Genomic DNA, 23,080 nt, shown 5'->3' with positions numbered 1-23,080 from the left:
GTTATTGTTGTCGTTGTGGTGCCAGCTCATCTTAAACATGAACCCGGTGGACTGTAGGTTTAAATTCCATTACGAGAGAGAGAGAGAGAGAGAGAGAGAGAGAGAGAGAGAGAGAGAGGTGTCACAGGTCGTCATCGCTAAAGCCGCCAAATTTAGCAGCTTTATCGCCCGGGAAATGAGGAAGAGATGGTGGTGGAGGTGGTGGAGCTGGTGTGATGACGGTGGTGAATTTGGTGGTTGTAAAGTGGGTGTTATGGTGATGATAGTATGGTGTAGTATGGTGTGGTATGGTGTGTTGGTTGTCGTGGTGATGGTTATGGTGACAGTAGTTGTAGTGGTTGAAGTGATAGGTGTGGTGACGATGGTGTATGTGGTGATGATGGTACTGAGTGTTGTGGTGATTGCTGTGATAATTTTAGTGAATGCTGTGGTAGTTGGGATAATAGTTTAAGTGATGATGAGGGTTGCGGTGGTGGTGGTGGCAGCTTATGATTCTGAATTAGGTTGTGGTGTTGGTGACTGCATGGAGAGAGAGAGAGAGAGAGAGAGAAGTTAAGTTGATGATTATTAAGATTTAGTATAGCACATATTGACTGTTTTTTACGAATGATTGTATTGATGTTTTGTGAAGCATCCCTGTATTTTTAATATTCCTCGCATCTTGATATTTCTCTCTCTCTCTCTCTCTCTCTCTCTCTCTCTCTGTACACACACACACACACACACACACACACGTAATGTTCCCCTTTTCATTCCCTTTCCTCATGTTTTCTCATTTATTTTTCCCATATCTTCTCTCGTCCCTGTCATTTTCCTTCACCCCCCTCCATGTTCCCTTTTATCGCTCTCCCTCTTCCCTCCCTCTCTGTCCATCCTATCTTTTTCATGCCTATCTTGTCATCGTACTCTTTCTCTTCCTCTCTCTCTCTCCCCCCTCCTCTCCATCACACCACCTTTTTCTTAGTTCCCATATCTATATCCGCCTCTCTCTCTCTCTCTCTCTCTCTCTCTCTCTCTCTCTCTCTCTATCTCTGTTTATCTGTCTATCTATCAGTCTATCTATAGGCTGCCGTTTCCTGACACCCAATCTGTTTCTCCCACCTCATTCTTTCTGTATCCCCCTCCCCCATGTCTTCCCTTCTCCCACACCTCTCCCCACCCCTCCCTCATACATCTTCCCTCCATATCCCCACATTCTAAATATGTCCCTTATTTCCTCCGCAGACATTCATCGAGAGGGACATCCGCGTCGAGCTCACCTTCGGCATCAGGGTCATCTCGGCGCACCACTACACCACCATGGCTGTGCTCACTGGACCATTTCGTTCCGCCGAATTCGAACCCTCCTTGGTTCGGTCTCTCTACGGCATCGTCCCCAACGTCTCCTGCGCTACAGATTCTGAGCAGTCGGTCTTCAAATGCGAGATGGCCACGCATCGGTAAGGGCAGAAATGCGCGCCGGATGACTGGGTTTGTTTTGGTCCGTGTTGTGAGGTGGAATGAAAATTAGCACACTGGATTTTGCAAGATGTGGGCGTGGTTTTGCGAGATACTGAAAGTGGGTTGTGGATGTGTGATATTGTGAGATGTTGGTGACAATGGATGGTGGATGTACGATTTTGAGAGTGAGATGTGGCTGTGAGAGTGGATTGTGGGTGTGTGATATTGTGAGATGTGAGTGAGAGATTGGATTGTGGGTGTGCGATTTTGTGAGTGAGATGTGGACTTGAGAATGGGTTGTGGGCGTGTGATGTTTGGAGATGTGGGTGAGAATAGGTGGTGGGTAGATGATATTAAAAGATGTGGATGAGAATGGATGATGGGTGTCGATTTTACAAGTGAAATGTGGATGTGAATTGACGGTAGGCCTGCGATTTTGACTGAGGTGTGGGTGAGGATGGATTGTACGAGTAGATGTGTAATTGTGTAAGTTGTGGTTGTGATACTGTGTCATGGGCATGTGTGGATTTGTAAGGGAGGTGTGGGTTTGTTAGTAGATCCTGGGTGTATGGCTTTGAGAGATAGGATTGTGTGATTCTGTGGGTGTGAGAATGGATCATGGAGTGGTGGTTTTGTGATGGTTTTGTGAGAAATGGGGATGAGTTTGGACAGTGTTAGTGAAATGTGAATGAGATGTAGGTGTGAGGATAGATCGCGAGTTTTTGGCTTTATGAGTGAGATATAGGCAGAGAAAGGACTGTGAATAACTGACAGGTATTTTAGTGGAATTTAGAGGAGGTTGTGATTTTGTGAGTGAGATGTAGGTGTGAAGATGGATCGTGGGTTTTGTGAGATGTGGATATAAGAATCGATTGTGTGTGTGTGTGTGTGTGTGTGTGTGTGTGTGTGTGTGTGTGTGTGTGTGTGTGTTTTGAGATGCTAGTGTTAAGATGGACCATGTGGGTGTGTGATTTTGTGAGATATGGGTGTAAACATGAAATTGTGAGTGGGCAGTTTTGTGAGATGTGAGTTATATGTGGGTATTTGGGGTTAGCTGTGGGCATGTGGGGTTAGCTGTGGGTATGTGGGGTTAGCTGTGGGTGTGGGGGTTAGCTGTGGGTGCGGAGGTTAGCTGTGGGTGTTGGGTTAGCTGAGTGTGTGAGAGTGAACTGTTGGGTTGGGACTGAAAGTTTGTGTATGGGAATAGTTTGGAGAGAGAGAGAGAGAGAAACTGGGTGAATAAAATAAATGCCTATAGAAGTGAACTGATAAGACGACTTGAGAGAGAGAGAGAGAGAGAGAGAGTCTCAAAGTTTCTTTCGATCACCAATACTGGAGACAGAGTTGATGTGGAGACTCTGTCTCTCTGTCTCTCTCTCTCTCTCTCTCTCTCTCTCTCTCTCTCTCTGTAGTTCATTCACCTTAACTTAGCCGAGATTTTCGTCCTTGTGCAGTGCAGCCTGTTTCCCGTTGCTCAGCGGCAGAATAGGGCATTACTGCGGCTCTGCATTCATTCCGTAGCACTTCTTCGTGACTAGTACCATATTCTAGCCTTGATCTTCCAGCACCCAGCATTCAAGATGGAGAGACGACAATTTTGCGCTTAATTAAAGTGAACAGATTATAGTTAGAAGTGAAATAGTCTTGTAGCAGCGAGATTGAAGAAGGTAGTAGTAGTTGTTGTTTGTTGTTGATATTGTGGTTGTTGTTGTTCCCGCCCCTGGTTCATCTTAAGCGTAAATCCGGTGGACTGCAGGTGGAAATTGCCCTACTCGTGCAGATCACCATCCTCCTCTTGGGAGTAGGGAAGTCTTGAGGGACGTTCGTATAACCGGGTGCTCCATAACCCACCTATACCGGTGCCACTACACGCAAGGGGCCACACCCTACCCTGTGGATGGGGAGTGCTTCTAACCCGCTCACTAGTGGAGGTCTGACATTCATAAAATCGTCTGGAGGTAATAAAAATTAAATGATAAATTCGTCATCTTGCTGAAAGGGTAAATTACTTAGGTTGCCGATAGTAGGTCCTTGTAGTAATAGACAGTAGTAATTACAACCCCAGGATCATCTGAATGTGAGCCTGGGGAACTGCAGGCGAAAGTTGCCCTCCTTCTTCAGTTCAGGGGATTGGGAGGGAGCTGAGGAACGTTGTTAGATTTAGTGGTGTGTATATATATATATATATATATATATATATATATATATATATATATATAATCATCATCAGCCGTTTGAGTATCCATTCAGGACCGGCCTATCCCAACCGAAGTCGGGACGATACAGCCAATGTATCTCTACCAAGTGGCTTATGCTGTCTGGTAGAGATTGTATGTAGGGTGAGAAGTGCTTGTAAGTTAATTTTAGTGTTGGAGTGGCTTTGGATGTGTGTGTAGTCTGTGAACCAAGTGTAATCGGCCCGCGCAAGCCGACTGGGTGCAAGCATACTTTATAGTAAGCGACACTGGTTCAACCACAGCACCCCTTGTGTCCGCTAATGCAGTACGTGGCCGGGTGAACACTCCCAAAGTTTATTACCCTGGTGAGGCGCGAACCCTGATTCACCCGTGTAAGAAAACGCACACTCTACCACTGTACCACAGAAGCTGCATATATATATATATATATATATATATATATATATATATATATATGTGTGTGTGTGTGTGTGTGTGTGTGTGTGTGTGTGTGTGTGTGTGTGTGTGTGTGTGTGTCTGTCTGTGTACGTATAAACTCCCACCTAAGCCCCACTGATATACCCACACGTAACAAGGTCCCCCGTGGTCCACTCTGCTATGAGGGGGTCAGCTTTCAACCCTAGCCCTCCCCTCGTCCCATCCACCCCTTCTAAACCCCCCTCCCTCCTCCCATCCACCCATTCTAAACCTCCTCATCCCTCCCATCCACCCCTTCTAAGCCCCCTCCCCCCCTCCCCAGCCATGTTAGGTTGTCTTTGGCTGTATCTGTCCGTCTGTCTGTCTGTGCCCACTTATCTTTTGTATGTCTGTTCGTTTGTGGATGTATGGTTCTGTCAGCCTGCTTGATTTTGGATCTGTTAGTATCTTGCTTGTATGCATCTGTCTGTTATCTGTCGATCTATATATCTGCCCTCCTGCCTGTCTAGCTGTCTGTATACGTGTCTGTCTTTATCTGTTTACCTGTCTGTTGGTGTCTGTCTGTCTGTCCACCTGTCTTTCTGTATCTGTCAGAATAGGATATCAGTCAGTCTATCGGTTTGTGTCTGTCTGTATCGCTTTGTCAATCAGTCCAACTTTATGTCTATATAGGTGTCATTCTATCTATCTCAGTCTGTCTATCCATCTATCAGCCTGTCTGTCTGTATCTATCAACCTGTCTGAGACTCATAGACCCTGAAATTGAATTATATCTCTTTGGTGCCTCTCCTTCCTTTCCCCTTCCATCCTCCGTTCCCTCTCCCTCTCCCTTCTTCTCTTCGTTCCATTTTCCTCCCTCTTTCCATACTCCACCTTTTCCTCTTTATTTTCATTCTTTTCTTCCTTCCTCTCTCTCCTGTCATCTATCTATTCCCTTCTCATTCTTTTCTCCTCTCTCCTCCTCATCTCTTTTTTCATTTGTTCCCCTTCCTACATCTTCCTTTTATTTTTCATTCTACCTGCCATCCGTCCCTTCTTACCTCCTCTCCTTTTCCTCCATTTATTTATTTTTTTTTCCCTTCTCTCCCTTCTTCCTCCCCTTCTAGCGTGTTTCCATGTTCCTCGTTTGCTAAATCCTTATTCCCTCACTCATCATCCTTCCCATGTCTGTCTGTCTGTCTGTCTGTCTGTCTCTCTCTCTCTCTCTCTCTCTCTCTCTCTCTCTCTCTCTCTCTCATCACGAAATCCTTCCATCTCTTCCTCGTTCTCCCCCTCCCTCCCTCCCTTCCTCCTTCTCTCTTACCAAAACCAATTTCCTTTCGTTCACTCAGTTAAGATGAATTTCCACCCTCACACACACACACACACACACACACACACACACACACACACACACACACACACACACACACACACACACACACACACACAAATTGACAAGGTGATGGAAGAGGTAATACCCAGTCCTTTATTATGGGGCAGAGGGAGAGAATTGAGAGGGCAGGAAGGAGAGAAGAGGAGGAAAGAAGGAATGAGGGAAAGGAGAGGAGGAAGGAAAGAGTGAGAAACGTTGAAGGAAGTGAGGAGCGCTGAAGAAATAGGGTGAGAGGAGAGGAAAGGAGGAGAGTGAGTGGGAGAGAAAGAAGATGAATGAAAGAGACAGATAGAGGGGGAGGGAAGGAGAGAGAAGAATGGTGGGATGAAAGAGAAATAGAGAGTAGAGAAAAGAGAGAAATGGTAAGGGAGTAGATGAAAGAGGAAGAGAAAGAGCGGAGCAGAAAGAAAAAGAATTTAGGGAAGAGAGGAGGAAGGAGAAAGAATAAGGGAGAGAGAAGTGGCGGAGGGAGAGGGGAAGGAAAGAGAAAATGTCCAGCAAAAGTGTAAAGGAAAAGTTGCAGGAAGGGGAGGAAGTGGGGAGAAGGGAGGAAAGAGAGAGAGAGGAAATGAAGATAGGGAGGAAAGGAAGACAGGAAAAGGAGAGAGAGAGAGAGAGAGAGGAAAGGAAAGGAAAAGCAGAGAAAGTTAGACTGGAACCACGGGAGGAGGAAGAAAGATGGAGGAAAGTAGGGAGGCGGCAAGAAGAGGAAAGAAGAGGGGGGGAGGGAAGAGGGAGGAAGGACTAAATAGGGAAGGAGTGTGGAAGGTAGGGAAGGAGAAAAGGAGCTAGAGATACGACTTAGGGGGAAAGCCAGGAAGAGAGAGAGAGAGAGAGAGAAGAAAGAGTTACTGGAGAAAAGTAGACAAAGAAGGGAAGAAGAAGAGGAAGAGAGATAAGATGATATGCAAGGAAAGGATTGAAGAAGCAGAGAGGAAAAAATAAGAGGTTGGAAGTCGGGGAGGAGTAAAATCATGATAAGAAGAAAAAAAATAAGAAGACGAAGAGAGAGAGAGTTGTGGTAGGCTACACGCGATAAAATTAGATAGCGGGAAGGAAGATGCGGTGATAGCGGTGGAAATTAAACGGAGGGAAGGAAGAGTAGGAATAATGGCGAGATGGAAGAAAATTAGTACCAAAAAGAGAGCAGGAAATGGTAGAGAACTGAATAGAAGAAATTATTTTGAGAGAGAGATTTGGAGGAGGGAATAGTTAGACAGGCAGTGTTAGATGGAAAGAGGAGAACAAAGAGAAAGATGATGGAGTCCAGAAAAGGAAAAAGAATAAATTAAAAAAAAATAAAAATAAATTCGACAAGCCATAGTTGCTAGGTTGGAATTCATTTTTACGAGGGCGAAAGGTTAGTAATTTCGAAGACCTAGCTCATACATGATCTATAAAGGGTAAAATTAGCTGTGATGATGATAATGATAATGATAATAATAACAATAATAATAATGATGATGATGATGATGGTTATGGTTATGATGATGACATTAATAGTAGTAGTAGTAATTAAAATAATAATTATTATTATTATTATTATTTTATTATTATTATTATTATATTAACTTTGTAATATACGAGAGTAATTCAGCACCTATTTTGAATCTCTCCTCTACAGTATTTCATTTGTTTTAACATATTATTATTTTTCTTGTTTTTCGTCTTCAAGTTGTACGAATTCTCCCTTCCCCAGCTACCTCTCCCTTCTCCCCCCTCCTTCCCCCTTTTCCATCTCCTTTCGCTGCCCCCTCTCCCGCACTCTCCTTTCTCCCCTCACTGCGTTCCCCCTCATTCCCTCTCCCATCCACCCCTACCACCTTCGACACTGGCCAAAATGTGTTTCTCATACTCGTGATGGATAAGGACACAGGTATTGCTTATTACACACACACACACACACACACACACACACACACACACACACACACACACACACGGTACATTACGATCATACATCTGATGAGAGAGAGAGAGGGGTGGAGGGGGACATAGTGAAGGAAAGGAAGGGAAAAGGATTTAAAACGGGAAAGAAAAAAATGAGAATCAGAAGGATAATATGAAGAAGACGTAGCAGATGAGGGGGAAGGAAAGAAGGGAGATAAGATGAAGAGGAAGGAAGGGAAGGAGAGGGATGGAAAGAAATGAAAAAGGGGGAAGAGAGGAAAATGAAAGAGGAGTGAATGGAAGTGAGGGAAAAGAAAAGGGAAAGACGAGGAAGAGGAGGAAAGGGGAAAGAAAAGAGAAGAGAAGAGTTTGGGAGCTGAAGCAAACTCGACAAATAAGGAATGAGGAAAGAGAAGAATGAGAAAGAGAGGAAAGAGAGAGGACAATGAAAGGAGAGAGAGAGAGAGAGAGAAGAAAATGAAGAAAAGAAGAAGAACCCCAAGTAGACTGAGTACAAGAGATTGCAAAAGGAAAGGAAAAGATAGTTGGAGAAAAAAGGGAAAAAAATAGAATGTGGTGGAAAAAAGAGAGAAGAGGTGATGGGAAGAAAGAGAAGAAATAAAATCTGGAGAGAAGCGGCGGGGACATTGGAAAAGGGGAAGAGGAAGAGGGGTGTGAAGGAGGAGCCGGTGGAGGAAAAGAGGGAGAAAGGGTACAGAAATATTCAGATCATGATAACTCCTCCCACGTGTGTGTGTGTGTGTGTGTGTGTGTGTGTGTGTGTGTGTGTGTGTGTGTGTTCGCATCACCCACAAAATAACGAACCCCATTGTCTACGATGTCCTTGTGTTTTGGTGATGATACGATAGTGTTTTTGTCAGACATTCCTGTTTTCACAAACACATTATCTAAGGCTAGCAGGCATTCAAACCACTTCATCCTTTACCAATGTTCTTTTGTATATTACATGTTTCTCTTGTATACACAGCAGTTACACGTACATAATAAAAAGATGCACCAGTAAACACCATAAAATGGAATATTTAGGTGTAACGTGCAAACTACACGGCCAAGGAAGAGACGAGAGAATAGACTGCACATGATGTAACTTTTTCTATGCCACAAGGGCTCTGTGTCTGTAGACCTGTATGTATAGTATGTGTTTGAGGAAGAGAAAGAAAGCCATCTCTACCATTCTTCCACCCTCAGGATAGTGAACGAAACGTGGCCTCACCGCCCTCAAGTGCTGGAGGTTGAGGTGTACCACTCCCGGCCGCTGCTGCACTCGGCCGTCCACCTGTACGCCGAGAGCCCTCGTGGTCGACACCTGGTGGCCGTGGCACACACCATCGACAACAACACCGTCCCCACACCGCAGGACCTCGCCTACTCCAATGAGGTGGGATGTGTGGGGATGAGGGCAGGGGAAAACCCAGAATTTTGTAAAAGGGAACTGTGAGGGTTTGATACTGGAGAAGTAACACAGAATGCAGCGGCCTTGTATCCCAGGATAGTGAGTGAATACCCCTCTCCAGGTTCAAAGGCCTAAGGATATGAGCAACACAGCAAAGCACCTCATGATGTCTGTCCTATCGTTACCCCATGTTGGGCCACATCCACTTGCTCATACTGTGAGAAAGTTGAAGAACAGCATTCTTTTGGGATTATTTCTTTAGGACTAATTAGTGATGACGCTCATGGTCTACTTTTTTTTAGTGTAAAAATATGAAAATCAATTCACCGAGTCTTTCTTGCTGCATTGAGGATCTCACCTGATTTTGCGTACTCAAGAATGATGCATTGATGAAACTACTACAGCGTTTACAAAGTACTGCAGTAGCCTTAAAATGTTGTTTTACTGAGGTTATTATTATCATTATAATTAGTTTGCTTCTGGCTGATAAAAGGATATGTGCACCCCCATAACTCCAGTGGATCTGCCCTGGGAGGAGAAGCAGCTCGGGATGTGGAGAAGGAAGGACGAGGTTATCGATTGTGGGATGGGTTGTGGGGAAGTTACTTGATTGTAGGTGGTTTGTGGATATGTTATGTTGTTGTGGTAAGGATTGTTAGAAGGTTATTTGGTTGTGGTATAGTTGTAGGAAGTTTATTAGCGTCACGGGAGGGGATTTTATGGCGGTCTTTCACACCATCTCCTTCAACAAGGTGAGACAGGACACGAGGAGGGAGGAAGGGAAGGAGAGAGAAGAGAAGAGAAGAGGAAGTAGGAATGGAGAGAGGAAGGAAGGAGGCAAGCAAGGGTAGCCAATAAGGAAGTAAGGAGGAAAGAAGAATGGAAGAAAGGGCAGCCAAGGAGGAAGAAAAGAGAGTAAGGAGAAAAAGAGGAGAGTAGGTAGGAAAGGCAGGAAAGTGGAGGCAAAGGGAGGGAGGAGAGGGAAAGGGGATGGAGTAGGAAGAGAGCAGAGGAGGTGGGAATTGAGTGAGGAAGAAATGAAGGAAGATAAACAAGGAGGGAGGAAAAAGAGGAAGTAGGAAAGATAAAAGGAAGGTAGGCAGGAATGGGAGGAAAGAGGGGGCAAGATGGGAGACCTGGAGAAATGTAAGAGCCAGTGAGGGAGGAAAGGGGCGAAAGGAGGAAGAGAGAGAAGAGAGGAGATGGGAAAGTTAGGAAAGAAAAAAAATTGTGATGAGAGGCAGAGAAGCTAAAGAAACAGTGAGAGGAGAATACTGTAGGTAAGTAGGGAGAGAGAGAGTGAGAGAAAGAGAGCAGATGGGGGGGAGGTATGGGAGGCAGAGGGAGGGAAGTTGATAAAACCCTTGGTACCTGAAGCCACCTGAGACCACTAATGAGCTAGATGATGCCTCACCCTAGTTACCACAGCTACCACTGCTCCCACCACTACCACTCCTTATCATCACCACATCTACCACTGTCACCACCACATCTGCTATTACCACATCTACAACTGCATCAACCGCTACTACTACTACATGTACAGCCACATTTGTCACTGCACACCATCACCACCATATACGGTATATCGTTGTCCACCACCGCTTCAGACATCACATTTATCACTGTATACCACCACCATCACCACATTTACCGCTGTCCACCACCACCACATCTGCCACTCTCCCACCACCACCATATCTTTCACTGTCTTCCACCACCACCACTTTTACCATTGTGTACCACCACCACATCTGCAGTTGTCTACCACCACCAGATGTTTTTTTCAACCACCACCAGTACATCTCTACCACAACTACCCTTGTCTGCCACCACCACCACTACATCTCTACCACAACTACCCTTGTCTGCCATCACCACCGCCACCACCACCACCACTCTACTCTCGCCTGCCACCATCACTACATCTACGGGTACCATTGTCTATCACTATCACCACCATATCTACCTTTGTCTACCACCACCTCTGCCGTTGTCTGCCACCACCACCACCACCACATCTACAAGTCTGCACCCACCACCACCACATGTACTCTTGTCTGCTTCCATATATACCATTGTCTACCACCACCACATCTACCCTAGTCTACCACCATCGCCGCCACCACCACCACCACCACAATCACAATTACATCTGTCATTGCCTACCACCACCACCCCAGCACATCCAACATAGTCTGTCACCATCAGTACCACATGTACCACTGTCTACCACCACATCTACCACTCTACCACTGTCTACCACCACATCTACCACTGTTTACCACCACATCTATTGCTGTTTAACACCACCATCACTACTGCCACATCTGCCATAGTCTGTCACCACCACATGCACCAATTTCACCCACCAACACCACATCTACTACTGCCTGCCACCACCAATCTGTATCATCACCACATCCGTGTCTACCCTGCCACACTACCACCACCACATCCACCACTTTTGATTCTTGAGTCATCTGTTCAGTGAAGATAAACTTTACACAGTCACAGGTTTGCCCCACCCGTATAATGATTTTTGTATATTTTAGCTACCAATAGATAATGTTATTCATATCATGGCAGACCTCTTGTAGCAAAAGTTGTTAATGGGATTTGTGTTTGTCATCATCATCGTCATCATCATCATCATCGTCCTCATCATCATCGTCGCCATCGTCATCATCGTCATCGTTGTCATCATCATCATCATCGTCATTGTCATCATCATCATCCAGATGTATCTCCTAAGTTAATATGAGCAGAACCCAAAGACATCCTCATTGAAAGAAACACAACCAATAACCACCCCTCAGTTCAATGCTGCCACCTTTTCCAGGGCGGCCACAACTTCCGGACCATCTCCCTGAACCCACGTCGAGGCGAGCGAGGTATGGTGATCAAGACACACGAAGGGGACTGGGCGCTCATTACAGCCGAGTGGGCAGGCCTTTGTAATGGTGTGCCAGCAGGTAGTGTAATGTTGTGATAATTATGTCTTGCATTCTCCATAAACTTTTGAAATTATCTTGCTGACATTCCATGGCAGTCTTTCTTCTCTAGTGACCCCAATTCTACCCAGTTCCACATTTGCGACGTAATACTAGCTGGTATGGATTTATTCATACCAAGTCAACAGTTCACTAAAACATCGAACTCTCCAAAATGGTTTGATGGCAACTGTGCCAGAGCAACAGCCCAAAAGTCATTAGCATATAAATTACTTAAAATCAAAAACATCTGAATCATTCTCTCATTTTAAAATTGCTAGAAATCATGCAAGAGCTGCAATAAATCTAGCTAAATCAAACTTTCTTCAAAAGCAAGCATCAAACCTACTTAATAACCCTAATGACAATACTGTAGAATATTCTGGTCAACTCTTAATTCTTTCAATAATAACTTTAACAAGTCATCTTCCAATCCCCCACTAAAATCTGCAGATGGCAACATTACAAATGACCCGCGTGGGAAAGCGGATATTTCTGCCAGTACATTTGCCAGAAACTCTACCATAGACGATACCAGCCAGAATGCCCCAGTACTAGAACTTGACTCTCCCGAAATTGCCCCACTTAAAATACAGACAAGATACGTCAAATCCATCCTAGACAATTTACCTACCAACAAAGCTCCAGGCCCAGATGGAATTCCGCCAATTGTTTTGAAAAGTGTTCCCCTGAACTTGCCTCTGTTCTGGCTAAATTATTCAGACTATGCATACGTACTTCTTTATTCCCAAATTCATGGAAAGAAGCCAGTATCCACCCAATTCCGAAGAAAGGAAGTTCCTCTGACCCCTCTGATTGATCTTCATGGAGAAACTCATACAGTAGCTCTTGATATTTCTAAAGTTTTTGACAGAGTATGGCACCGTTCCCTGCTGTGCAAACTTCCTTGCTGTGGACTAACATCTTTTGTTCCTTTGATTTCTTCATATCTTAGTGACAGGAAATTAAGAGTAAAAATAGTTGATGCATATTCCAATTTTCACTCAACGCCGGCGTGCCGCAGGGGTCAGTTTTGGCGCCAACCCTATTCCTGGTTCATATTAATGATCTCTTATCTGTCACTCACACTCCCATCCACTCATACGCAGATGACTCAACACTACATAGTTCATTCACACTCAGACACCCATTTACAAAGTTTAATATCTCTACCTCTCACCTCAGTACAGCCATCTCCATAAATCAAGACCTATCTACGATCAGTGAATGGGGACAAAACAACCTTGTCATTTAATGCTAGTAAAACTAAATATATACAATTTACTAATAGACAGATATTGCCAGGTTCGTATATTACCTTCAATGCTACTAATATTCTCATCTCCAAAAGTATTGAAATTCTTGGCGTCTCACTTAACAGTGCCCTCAGCTGGACCTCTCATGTTAGATCACTTGCTATAACCGCCTCAAAACTTGGATTATTGTACAGAGTCCGTAACTTCTTCACTGATGAGCAGTTGACCATAATTTATAAGAGTCTTGTGCGCTCTCAGCTTGAATATTGCTCACCCTTGTGGAATGAATGTGGAGAGGTTGCATTAAAACAACTAGACAAAATTCAGAACAAAGCTGTTAGAATTATTAACAACCCTGCCATTACAAATAAACTATCTCCCCTGCATGTAAGAAGGAATGTTGCCTCCCTTGCATTATTTTACAAATATTTTTATGGCAAATGCTCAGACGAAGTTGCGTCCATGGTGCTACCTCTCCATGCCCTCCCTCGTGCTACACGGGCATCTGGTAGCGCTCATGACTGGAATGTCACTCAGCCATATTGCAGAACTTCTGCCTATCAGAATTCTTTCTTTCCCCGAATTGCATCTCTCTGGAACTCGCTTCCCCAGAGTTGTTCCCCTCCAAATTTCAACCCACAGCTGTTCAAGTCTAACTGTTACAGATATTTTATGGACAGAGAACACCAGTAATTTGGTGTATGGATTTTTTTTTTTTTTCGTTTTTCCTTCCTCTGTTCTGTTGTTTAAAAAAATGTACACACACACACACACACACACACACACACACACACACACACACACACACACACACACACACACACACACACACACACACACACACACACACAAAGTCCACAGCATTATCACTTATCCACCCACGTCTCCACAGCATAAGTAGTTTGTCCTCAGTTTGTATAGGATGTCTTTAGTCATAACTACTACTTAAAGTAAAACCAAACTCATTGAAACATTCATTTGGTCCATAACTGAGGGGCTAAATCCCCAAAATACACTTACTGTATTTATAGCTTCAAAGCAGATTTGTACTGATTTTGGAGCAGCTGTGTGTGTGAAATAAGGATTAAGTCATCAGCAACTAATTAATTATAAAAAACTTCACATGAGAATTACCAGTACATATATTCTTGACATGACACTGAAGATGTAGCCTATTCATAGAAACTGCCTTTGTAACCGGAGCTAATGTTCCACCATGAAAAGTTGTCACCTCAAGTACTGTGACATTAAAATAATTTGGAAGGCTGCAGAAGGTATCAAAATGTATCCCCTTTTAATATGTTGAGGCATTCCTTTGTTTTCTTTAAAACAGTTTAACATACAGTTAGAGTACCAGGAATAAAGTTGTACAGTTAAGTACTAGTTTGAGTTGTTTCAGCCTTGACGCTACTCACACATCCTGACCATTAAGCAGTGAAGACATGGTGTGTTATGTGACAGATTCTCCCAATTTGAGCAGCTTTATACAATAGTGAAAAGGGTGTGTTAAGTGAATTTTATATCATGTAAGAAATTACAGTACATTACCGTGCCATACACACATATACAGCCATTTTGAAAGTAACACAGGGTTTAGAGGACATACAGTGTAGCTGTTGGAAGCATGTCTGCTCAGATCCTCTAATACTTACATCATGAAATGAACCTCAGTATACAGCTTAGTCACTTCTTATTGCTGGATTACTTAATACTATTTCATTGAAATGCCACTAAAAAATTAAGCTCTGTATTTATTTAATATTGTGCATGTAGCTTTCCAGATTATTTTAAATTGGTGACAAGTAAACTCTCTCTCTCTCTCTCCCTCTCTCTCTCTCTCTCTCTCTCTCTCTCTCTCTCTCTCTCTCAAACCGTCTGATCCAATAGCACCACAAGACAGGCAGCTTATAATGGAAGTAGAGGAACCAAGAAAGGAAACGGGAATAAATGTGAAATTCAGTTAGCTTTCAAGCGCTTGTTTCAGCTCTACATTCAAACAGGGTAGCCTAACTAATACAGTATATACAGCCTACAGTGCATTATTCTTCAAAGCATTATGGGACTGGTATAGTGTGCTGATATCTCTAAAAATTTTCCCAGGATGTTTCATAAGTTGCATTTTTGTTGCATGCTTTACTAACTTTTATTGGGAGGTGATTGTAAAGAGTTTGAGATACAGTATTTGCCGTACATCTGTTACATCATTTTTTAAAACAAAAGTGGATTAGGGTGTGAAAGTGAATCAACCATCACATTCCACTCAGGAGCGCAAAACAAGGGTCAGGAATGTCACATGCTATACCGGGTATGCCTTTTCAGCTTCTTGCTTTTCAGAAGGCTCTTTACACCCGACGTATGATTTAAGGTGGTAAATGGTTCTTCTTTTATCTCTAGTAGTATATGCACAGTGGTGTAGATAGTACAGGGTACACATGATCACATGAAGTACCATTTGCATGTACATGAGGGGATCTTGTTGCTGATTTTAAAGTTGATTCCCAAAGGTTGCTCTCTCTCTCTCTCTCTCTCTCTCTCTCTCTCTCTCTCTCTCTCTCTCTCTCTCTCTCTCTCTCTCTCTCTCTCTCTCTCTCTCTCTCTCACACACACACACACACAGGTCGCCGACAGAGACGGACCTGTTCGTGGATTGTGGGGAAATAATCACCGAATCAGTGGCGAAAAGGAGACCAGCCTATTGTGATTAAGTAAATGAATACGTGAGTGGTGGTCCCGTCAGATATTGGTAAAAAAAAAAAAAAAAAAAAAAAATCGGTCAAACAAGAATACAAGACAGTGGAAGTAGAAAGTTTTCGTAGGTTGCATCGTGGTACAGTAGAAAGGATAGTTCATTGTTTACGTATAGTGGCGGTGAATTACCGGTCTTCTCCGATAAGCATATTTTGGGAACCGCGGTAGCACAGTGGTAGCGCGCTGAGCTTGTGATCGGGAGGTCGCAAGTTCGAGCCTCGCCCGGGCTACCGTTGCCGGGAGAGGTAGCTCCCTCCTGTAACCCCAGCGGGGTTATATGGCCTTAGTTGCGTAGCTCGGGGAATTCATTTCTCCATTTTTTCCGATGAGGATAAAGGTAAAGGAAGTACTAAACTGAACTAAACAAGAGTTGCAGGATTGGAGAAAACGGCGGAGAGGAATGTCCATGAATTAAAAATGGTATGGACAATAATTAGAGAGTTGCAGGAACAGACCTTAGAACAGAACGAAGATATTAAGATAATGCAGAGTAAGTTGAAATGCGTCAGCACACGCAGTTACAGAATTAAAAGTGAGTAACGAATTTGCCTCAAATGAAATAAAACAGCACAAGAGGGAAAATAAGAGGTTGGAGGAGGAGACAGGATGTAAAGTAAACTTGATGAGTATGAATCAAAATCAAGGATGTAAGATGAACACTAAGGAAATCAAGGAGCAACACAAAGGGTGGAAGAAAATTCAAGAGGAAGGAAATATAAATTTGAAAGAGATTATAGAACAGCAAAGCAAGGAAAAGGTGGAGAAGGAGATGGTTAAGTAGAGAATCCTTAGTCTGGGAAGTAGCAGACAAGAAAAAATGCGTGATAATTTCAGGAGTGAAAGAAAATCGTGTGACAGTAAAATTAGAAAGGGAAGGAGAAGAACTGAGTAAGGCTAAAGAGATAGTAGTTATGGAGGGTAACAAGGAAGCTCAAGAAGAGATTTAAGAAGTGTTTAGGCTAGGAAAGTACGAGGAAGGAGAGGCGACGCCAGTTACAGTTTGTCTCAGGTAATTGTAAATGAAATCAACATAACATGGAAGAATGTTTGGATAAGGAGAGATGCAAATGAGGAAGAAAGAGCTAAAATAAAGAAGCTAGTAAATGAAGCAAAGGCAAAAAACGAACAGAGAACGGAGGAAGAGAAGACATTGTTTTATTGGAGAGTTATGGATCAGAAATTAAGGAAATGGTACCGAGGGAGAGGGGAAGAGAAGAGAGAACAGAGAACAACGAAAAAAGTTGGAGAGTGGCATATACCCGGTACTAATGTTGATGATTTAATATCGGCAAGGTTTGAAATCAACGATTTCGTGAGGGTACATCAACCAGATATTATGTGCTTTGTAGAGACCAAGTTAAGAGAGGATACTGATATCCATACGGGATAAGGTAAATAAAAACTGTGGAGAAGAGACAGAAAAGAAAAAAACGAGAAGAGTGATGATAGCAGTGAAGAACAATATCAGTGTGGATAAAGTGGAACTGGGAGAGGGTAGGGCTGACGTGATAAATATAAAATTAGAAACTGAAGAGAATGGCAAGAGAGACATCACAGTAGTATATGTTCCCCCTAAGACATAGGCATGGGATGACGATCAGATGTTGTTAGACATGGCTAGATATCAACAGAAAGTGACTGAGAAAAGCAGCAACAATTCTGATGGGTGATTTTAGTTGTAAAGAGGTGAACTGGGAGGATTGGGACTCAGGAGGCAGTGAAGATTCATGGGGCACAATCTTGTTAAATGTAACAGTGAATAATGTAATGACCCAGTGGGTCAAAGAAGAGACAAGATTCAGAGGTGATGACACGCCAGCGAGGCATGATTTACTGCTAACCAAAGAACCAGACTTAATTGAATCTTTGAAATATCGGTCCTATAGGAAAAAATGATCATGTGGTCATTGAGTTCCAGATGATAAAACGGAACATGGTGCCAAGTGATGAGCTTTATAGGCAGGGAAGATGCAACTTTGAGAAAGCAAACTTTACAGGATTGAGGAAATTTTCGAAAATGCGGATTGGAGAAAATTTAGAGAAACAAGAGAGATGCAGAGGAAATGGGATATCTTTCTAGACCTCTATAATTTGGGAGTGGAAAAATATGTTCCAAGAGTAAATGGGAAAGAAAACAGGAAGGATTGGTTTAACAGAAGGTGTATGATAGCAAAAAAAAGAGGGGACATGGCATGGAACAGCTGGAGAAAGAGAGGTAATAACAGAACAAAGGAAGAATATAGAAGAATTAGATGTGTATGTACAAGAATACGTAGAGAAGAAGAAAGGAACTTTGAAAAAGGTATACAGTAATTGACAAATGTTTGGAAGAACCAAATTGTTTTATTGATTTGATAATGGCAAATTGAAAAAAAAGGAAGGAACCACCAAACTGAAAGTAGAAGGCGAGGTCTATGAAGATGCGGCAATGCAAGCAGAAATAATGAACAAATGTTTCCAATCGGTTTTCACTAAAGAAAGGGATTTTGTGGAGGGAGAGGGAGTGACTAGAAATGTAGTTATAAAAGATACGAGTGGAAGTGCAGGAAGTGTATACCGGTACGATAAATTACTGGAAACTCAAGATGGTAGGAAAGCTCCAGGACTGGATGGAATCTCTAATTGGGTACTGAAGGAATGCAGAGAACTATTGGCGGATAAGATTCACGGTTTAATTGTGTGTTCTCTGGAAGAAGGGAAGGTGCCTCGGGAATGGAATAAGGCCGGTGTGGTACCAGTTTATAAGGGAGGAAACGAGGAAGAACCCCTGCATATAGACCAGTGTCCCTAACCAGCATAGTCACAAAATTGTGCGAGAGAATCCTGAAAGACAGATTTATAAAATATCAGGAGGAGATTAACATTTTGGCTGAAAGTCAGTTTGGATTCAGAAGTGGAAGGTCGTGTGTTTCCAACTTGTTGAGCTTTTACTCAACAGCGATTGACGTGCTACAGGAGAGAGACAGTTGGGTGGGTTGTGCGTATTTAGATTTGGAGAAAGCCTTTGACAAGGTACCCCACAAACGACTAATATGGAAATTGGAGCACATGGGAGGACTGAAGGGAAACCTCCTGGAGTGGGTGAGAGACTTCTTGAGAGATAGACAAATGAGGACAGTGATAAAGGACAAGATGTCTGGATGGAGGGAAGAAACAAGTGAAGTCCCACAGGGCTCGGTGTTAGCGCCAGTAATGTTCATGATTTATGTAAACGATATGGTAGATGGAATGAACAGTTATGCAAGTCTGTTTGCAAATGATGCAAAGTTCTAGAGGAGAGTAGAAGTTGAGGAAGACCGTAAAATGCTGCAGAGGGACCAGATAGGATTCATGATTGGAGCCGGATGTGGGAAATGAAATTCATCACACACACACACACACACACACACACACACACACACACACAAAAGGGTAAAATATTAGAAATGGGTAAAAGTACCAAGTGGCCATCACTGAAAGCGAGAGAAGAGAAAGACTTGGGAGTGCTGGTCCAGCATTTTTTGTCACCTGAAAAACACATTACCAAGATAGATAGAGAGACGTACAGTCTCTTGATTAACATAAGAGTAGCATTTCATTACGTGGATGAGGAGATGATTAAAAAAAATGGATAGTGGCCATGATCCTCCCCAGGTTGGAATATGCGCCAGTAGTGTGGTCCCCACACAAAAAGAAAGATATAAACAAGATCGAGAGAATATAAAGAACAGCATCCAAGACGGGCCCTAGCTTGGCAGATCTGTCGTACAGAGGCAGGAAAAGCTGGATCTGCCTTCCTAAAAGGAGAGAGAGGGGCGACATGATTGCAGTGTTCAGGGCCATGATGGAAGTAGATCAGATTGACAGATAAGATATGTCTGTATGGGATGGAAGAGTAACAAGAGGACACGGAATAAAACAGAAAAAGCCAAGTTGTTTGAAGGATAACAAGAAATATAGTTTTCCATATACTGTAGATGCATAAACCTGTGGAATACCCAGGACAAAGAGATCGTCCGGTCTAAAAACTTAAACGAGTTCAAAGCAAAATTTAACTTACTGAGAGACAGACGGGATCCCAGGTGCGTAGCTCATTTCCTGTATATCACAACTAGATACACACACACACACACACACACACACATACACACACAAGCAGTTCACCCACTTATATTAAATTATGTATATGCACACATGAGATGCATGGTGACAAAGTGGTGAGCTCACTTTATTTAAAAATCTAGGAATAAATAATCTACAGTTAAGCATTTGTCAGGGTCCACAAATGATGATAAAATTAACGTAAAAGAAAAGGAAACAAAAAAGTAGACAAAAAAAGTTACCGGTATGTGAAGAAGTTAGTTCTCATGTCATTATTTGCCTGAATAAAACTTAATGTTCTTAAATTTGGTACATTCTTCACTGCAGTTCTAAGTACTGTATCTCATAGCTCTACAGCACTGGTACTGTAAAGGCACTTGGATATTTTGTTCAGCACACTAGAATTCTGAAATATTAGCATGGTACTGTCAGAGAAACAAAAAACTTTCTCATCATACCCTATAGGGATGTACAAGCTGTGAAGGAGGAGATCCCCTCAGAATTCTTAATTTCATTCCAATGATGTATTTTCTTTTTATCATCATATGTTACTGTTTGCATCAAGAAAGACATCTGTAACTGGCAGGTATAACTAGCCTTTTCATTAACCTTTTCATCATAAGAGGCCTCCCTCAAGCTGAATAATATCATAGGGAGGTATCAAGAATAAAAGAAAGTACATCATTATAGTGAAGGGATTGAATATTGTCCCTACAGTCATTTGTCTGCGAGAAATGGATAAATGGAATCACCCAACATCCTGATCTGTTTACTCTTAAAAATGTCGGTCAGGAATACTGTACAAGCAAAAATGGACAGTACAGCGTGGAGGAGGAAGGGATGAATTTCTTTTCACTTCCCGCCAGGCCAGGAAGATGGTTGCTGTGACCAGAATCATGCCTTTGTATACATAAATTCTGGGTACTGTCTGGTGTCTTGGCATAATATCTCATCGTAAGCATTCCTCTCACAGTTTTCAGTGCTTTTTAGTGGGACTTACAGTGTACTGTATTTGAGTATCTCGTACATGTAGCCCTATGTATGCAGTATTTTATGTGTGGTTAAATGCATCTTCAAAAGAACTAATAATAAAACTTTCAAGTATTTTAAAAGTAGCACCATGTACAGTTTGACTATCACATCTCCATATCATCCACCATTGTCACTGTTCTGTACCACTGCACTGTATATGTATCTGTACCAAGCCATATGATACTGACCCATCAACTCCCTGGCCACCTCAGGCTCTGGATCAGGAAGTGGCTCGATGAATGGTGATTCCTCCCGGATGAATGGCGTGCCTTCTGGGCGGAGCGGCAGCATATCCGGTATACTGCTTCATGCATGCTTTTATGTCGTGACAGCATGGCTATGAATTACTTTGTAAAATGTACCATCATCATAGTAAGATGCAGTGTTTCCTTCAACCACTAAACTTTTTATACAGTACTTCTTAAGAATTATAGTTTTTGTGAATGTAGGAAACTGGTTTATGGTGATGGTTATTATGATTCCAGTATTATGACCTACATACAGATAGACTGACGTCTTTATATTCATCACTGTCGAAGTGGAGAATATAATACAGTATGTGATATGAGAATCTTGAATACTTAGGTTTTTTTTTTTTTTTTTCACCTCATTTATCAGCCTCTTCTGCCAGCACACTGCCCCTCCAGTCATTCATGCCTCATTAACCAGTAGTATACCCTCCTGTTATCACACCTAACCTTAGCTTATATAACCCATTTTTGCCATGCATCTTTACCATTCTCAACAATGATTGTTTTGTTACCCACACTTTGCATATGGACTGTCACTTCACATGTTGCACATGACATCAAGTTTTTGACCTTCAGACATTGGATTAAAGATGTGAAGCTGTAGTTTTACCTTAAGGGTGCAGATCAACCCTTTTCTGCAGCTCAACGAAATAGCTTCTAAAATGAGCAACTAAAACATCAACTTGTAATATTAAGCCATTCTATCACATAAAAATGCTTTATTTAATGAGTGGTTGATCTTGATGGTGACAAGATTATAAACTGCAGATGGTCGTGGGCGTCCTGGGTGTCCTGGTCACTTAGCACTGAAGATCCATCAGCTCCGACAGTTCCAGACTCGTACAGTCATTTTGCCATATGAGCGCCGAGAGTACACCTTCTGTTTGGGAGGCGTCACAATTGACATGGAACGTGGTGTCCTTGAGGTCAGATATCATTTCTTCTCTACATCTCACCTTTGAACTGATGACAAGACTTTCATCAAACCATTGTACAATACCTGTTCAAGACATTTATACAGAAAATATATGGTACTGCAAATTTAAATGTACCTGTACTGTACTAGTCTGAGAGATTCACTGATACTTTAAACTGTGGTACAACACTAGTACACTATACTGTATTTGGAACATTTGTAATTTTTTTTTTTTTTTTTTTACAGGTTGGTGTTGGCAATCCATGCCTTGTGGAGAACATCTTGTTGGCCCTGAGCACTGCAGTATTGCATGTGTTGTGTCAGCCACGCCCTGACCGCCCTGTCATTGGTCAGACCAACCGTATCCCTGTGGAGAAATTGAGTATGCTCCATGCCCTTGGCTACTATGTAGACTCCACCCCACACAACTCCTTCCTTCGCTCTTGTATGGGCATTGACTGTGGTGGTTGTGGCTCCTGTGGTGGCTGTGGGGGATGTGGTGGTTGTGGCGGTTGTGGTGGTTGTGGTGGTTGTGGTGGCTGTGGGGGTTGTGGTGGTTAAAGAATTTGAAATTTAGGGTATTTTTGGTAAGAAGTAATTTGTATGTTTTATTGATATATTGTCTATTTCTTTGCCTTTATGGTGAGCTGGTGTGTGTCTTGCTGACCTCCAACCATACGGTACTTTCAAATGTTGGCTCTGAGGTGTACAGTATGTTGGCTCTGAGGTGTACAGCATGTTGAGAATATTTTTTCAGAATATGCAAAAGACCTTCAACTTCTCTTCTGTGGAGAGATGATGGGCCAAAGCCTACTCTGAACCTTCGGGAGAGACAGATAATTGTCTGTTGGCTTCCAAAATGCACTAGCATTCTATTAGTATGCAGCCTACTTAACAGCAGCAGCATCCTCTCTCCCTCTGAGGTGGGAGTAGAGCAACAACAACTCAACCCATGTTTTTCACCTTGCTCTTCCTTCTTCATTCCCTTCACTTCTTTCCTCATCCTCTCCCTCACTCACTCTCATGTCTGCCAAGCATGGCATGAGAGAGGAGGCCACTTCACCACAGCC

At 42.8% G+C, this 23,080-nt stretch overlaps 1 protein-coding gene across 1 annotated transcript in view; it reads left to right on the top strand.

The window, feature by feature from the left end:
* Positions 1 to 22,571, top strand: part of LOC145412074 (uncharacterized) — a 122,857-nt gene extending 100,286 nt beyond the window's left edge. Inside the window, exons 10-14 of the mRNA XM_080281992.1 lie at positions 1,225 to 1,439; positions 8,530 to 8,719; positions 11,577 to 11,709; positions 21,863 to 22,020; positions 22,257 to 22,571. Coding sequence (XP_080138118.1) covers positions 1,225 to 1,439; positions 8,530 to 8,719; positions 11,577 to 11,709; positions 21,863 to 22,020; positions 22,257 to 22,571 — 1,011 coding nt within the window. The remainder of the gene's footprint in view (positions 1 to 1,224; positions 1,440 to 8,529; positions 8,720 to 11,576; positions 11,710 to 21,862; positions 22,021 to 22,256) is intronic.
* Positions 22,572 to 23,080: the final 509 nt, after the last annotated feature.

The sequence above is a fragment of the Coenobita brevimanus genome, chromosome 92 (genome assembly GCF_032717465.1).
Source record: "Coenobita brevimanus isolate Jiangsu-jjx chromosome 92, ASM3271746v2, whole genome shotgun sequence".
NCBI classification, from domain to species: Eukaryota; Metazoa; Arthropoda; class Malacostraca; order Decapoda; family Coenobitidae; genus Coenobita; species Coenobita brevimanus.
The sequence above is the reverse complement of the archived record's forward strand: the minus strand, read 5'-3'. Positions and strand labels throughout refer to the sequence as shown.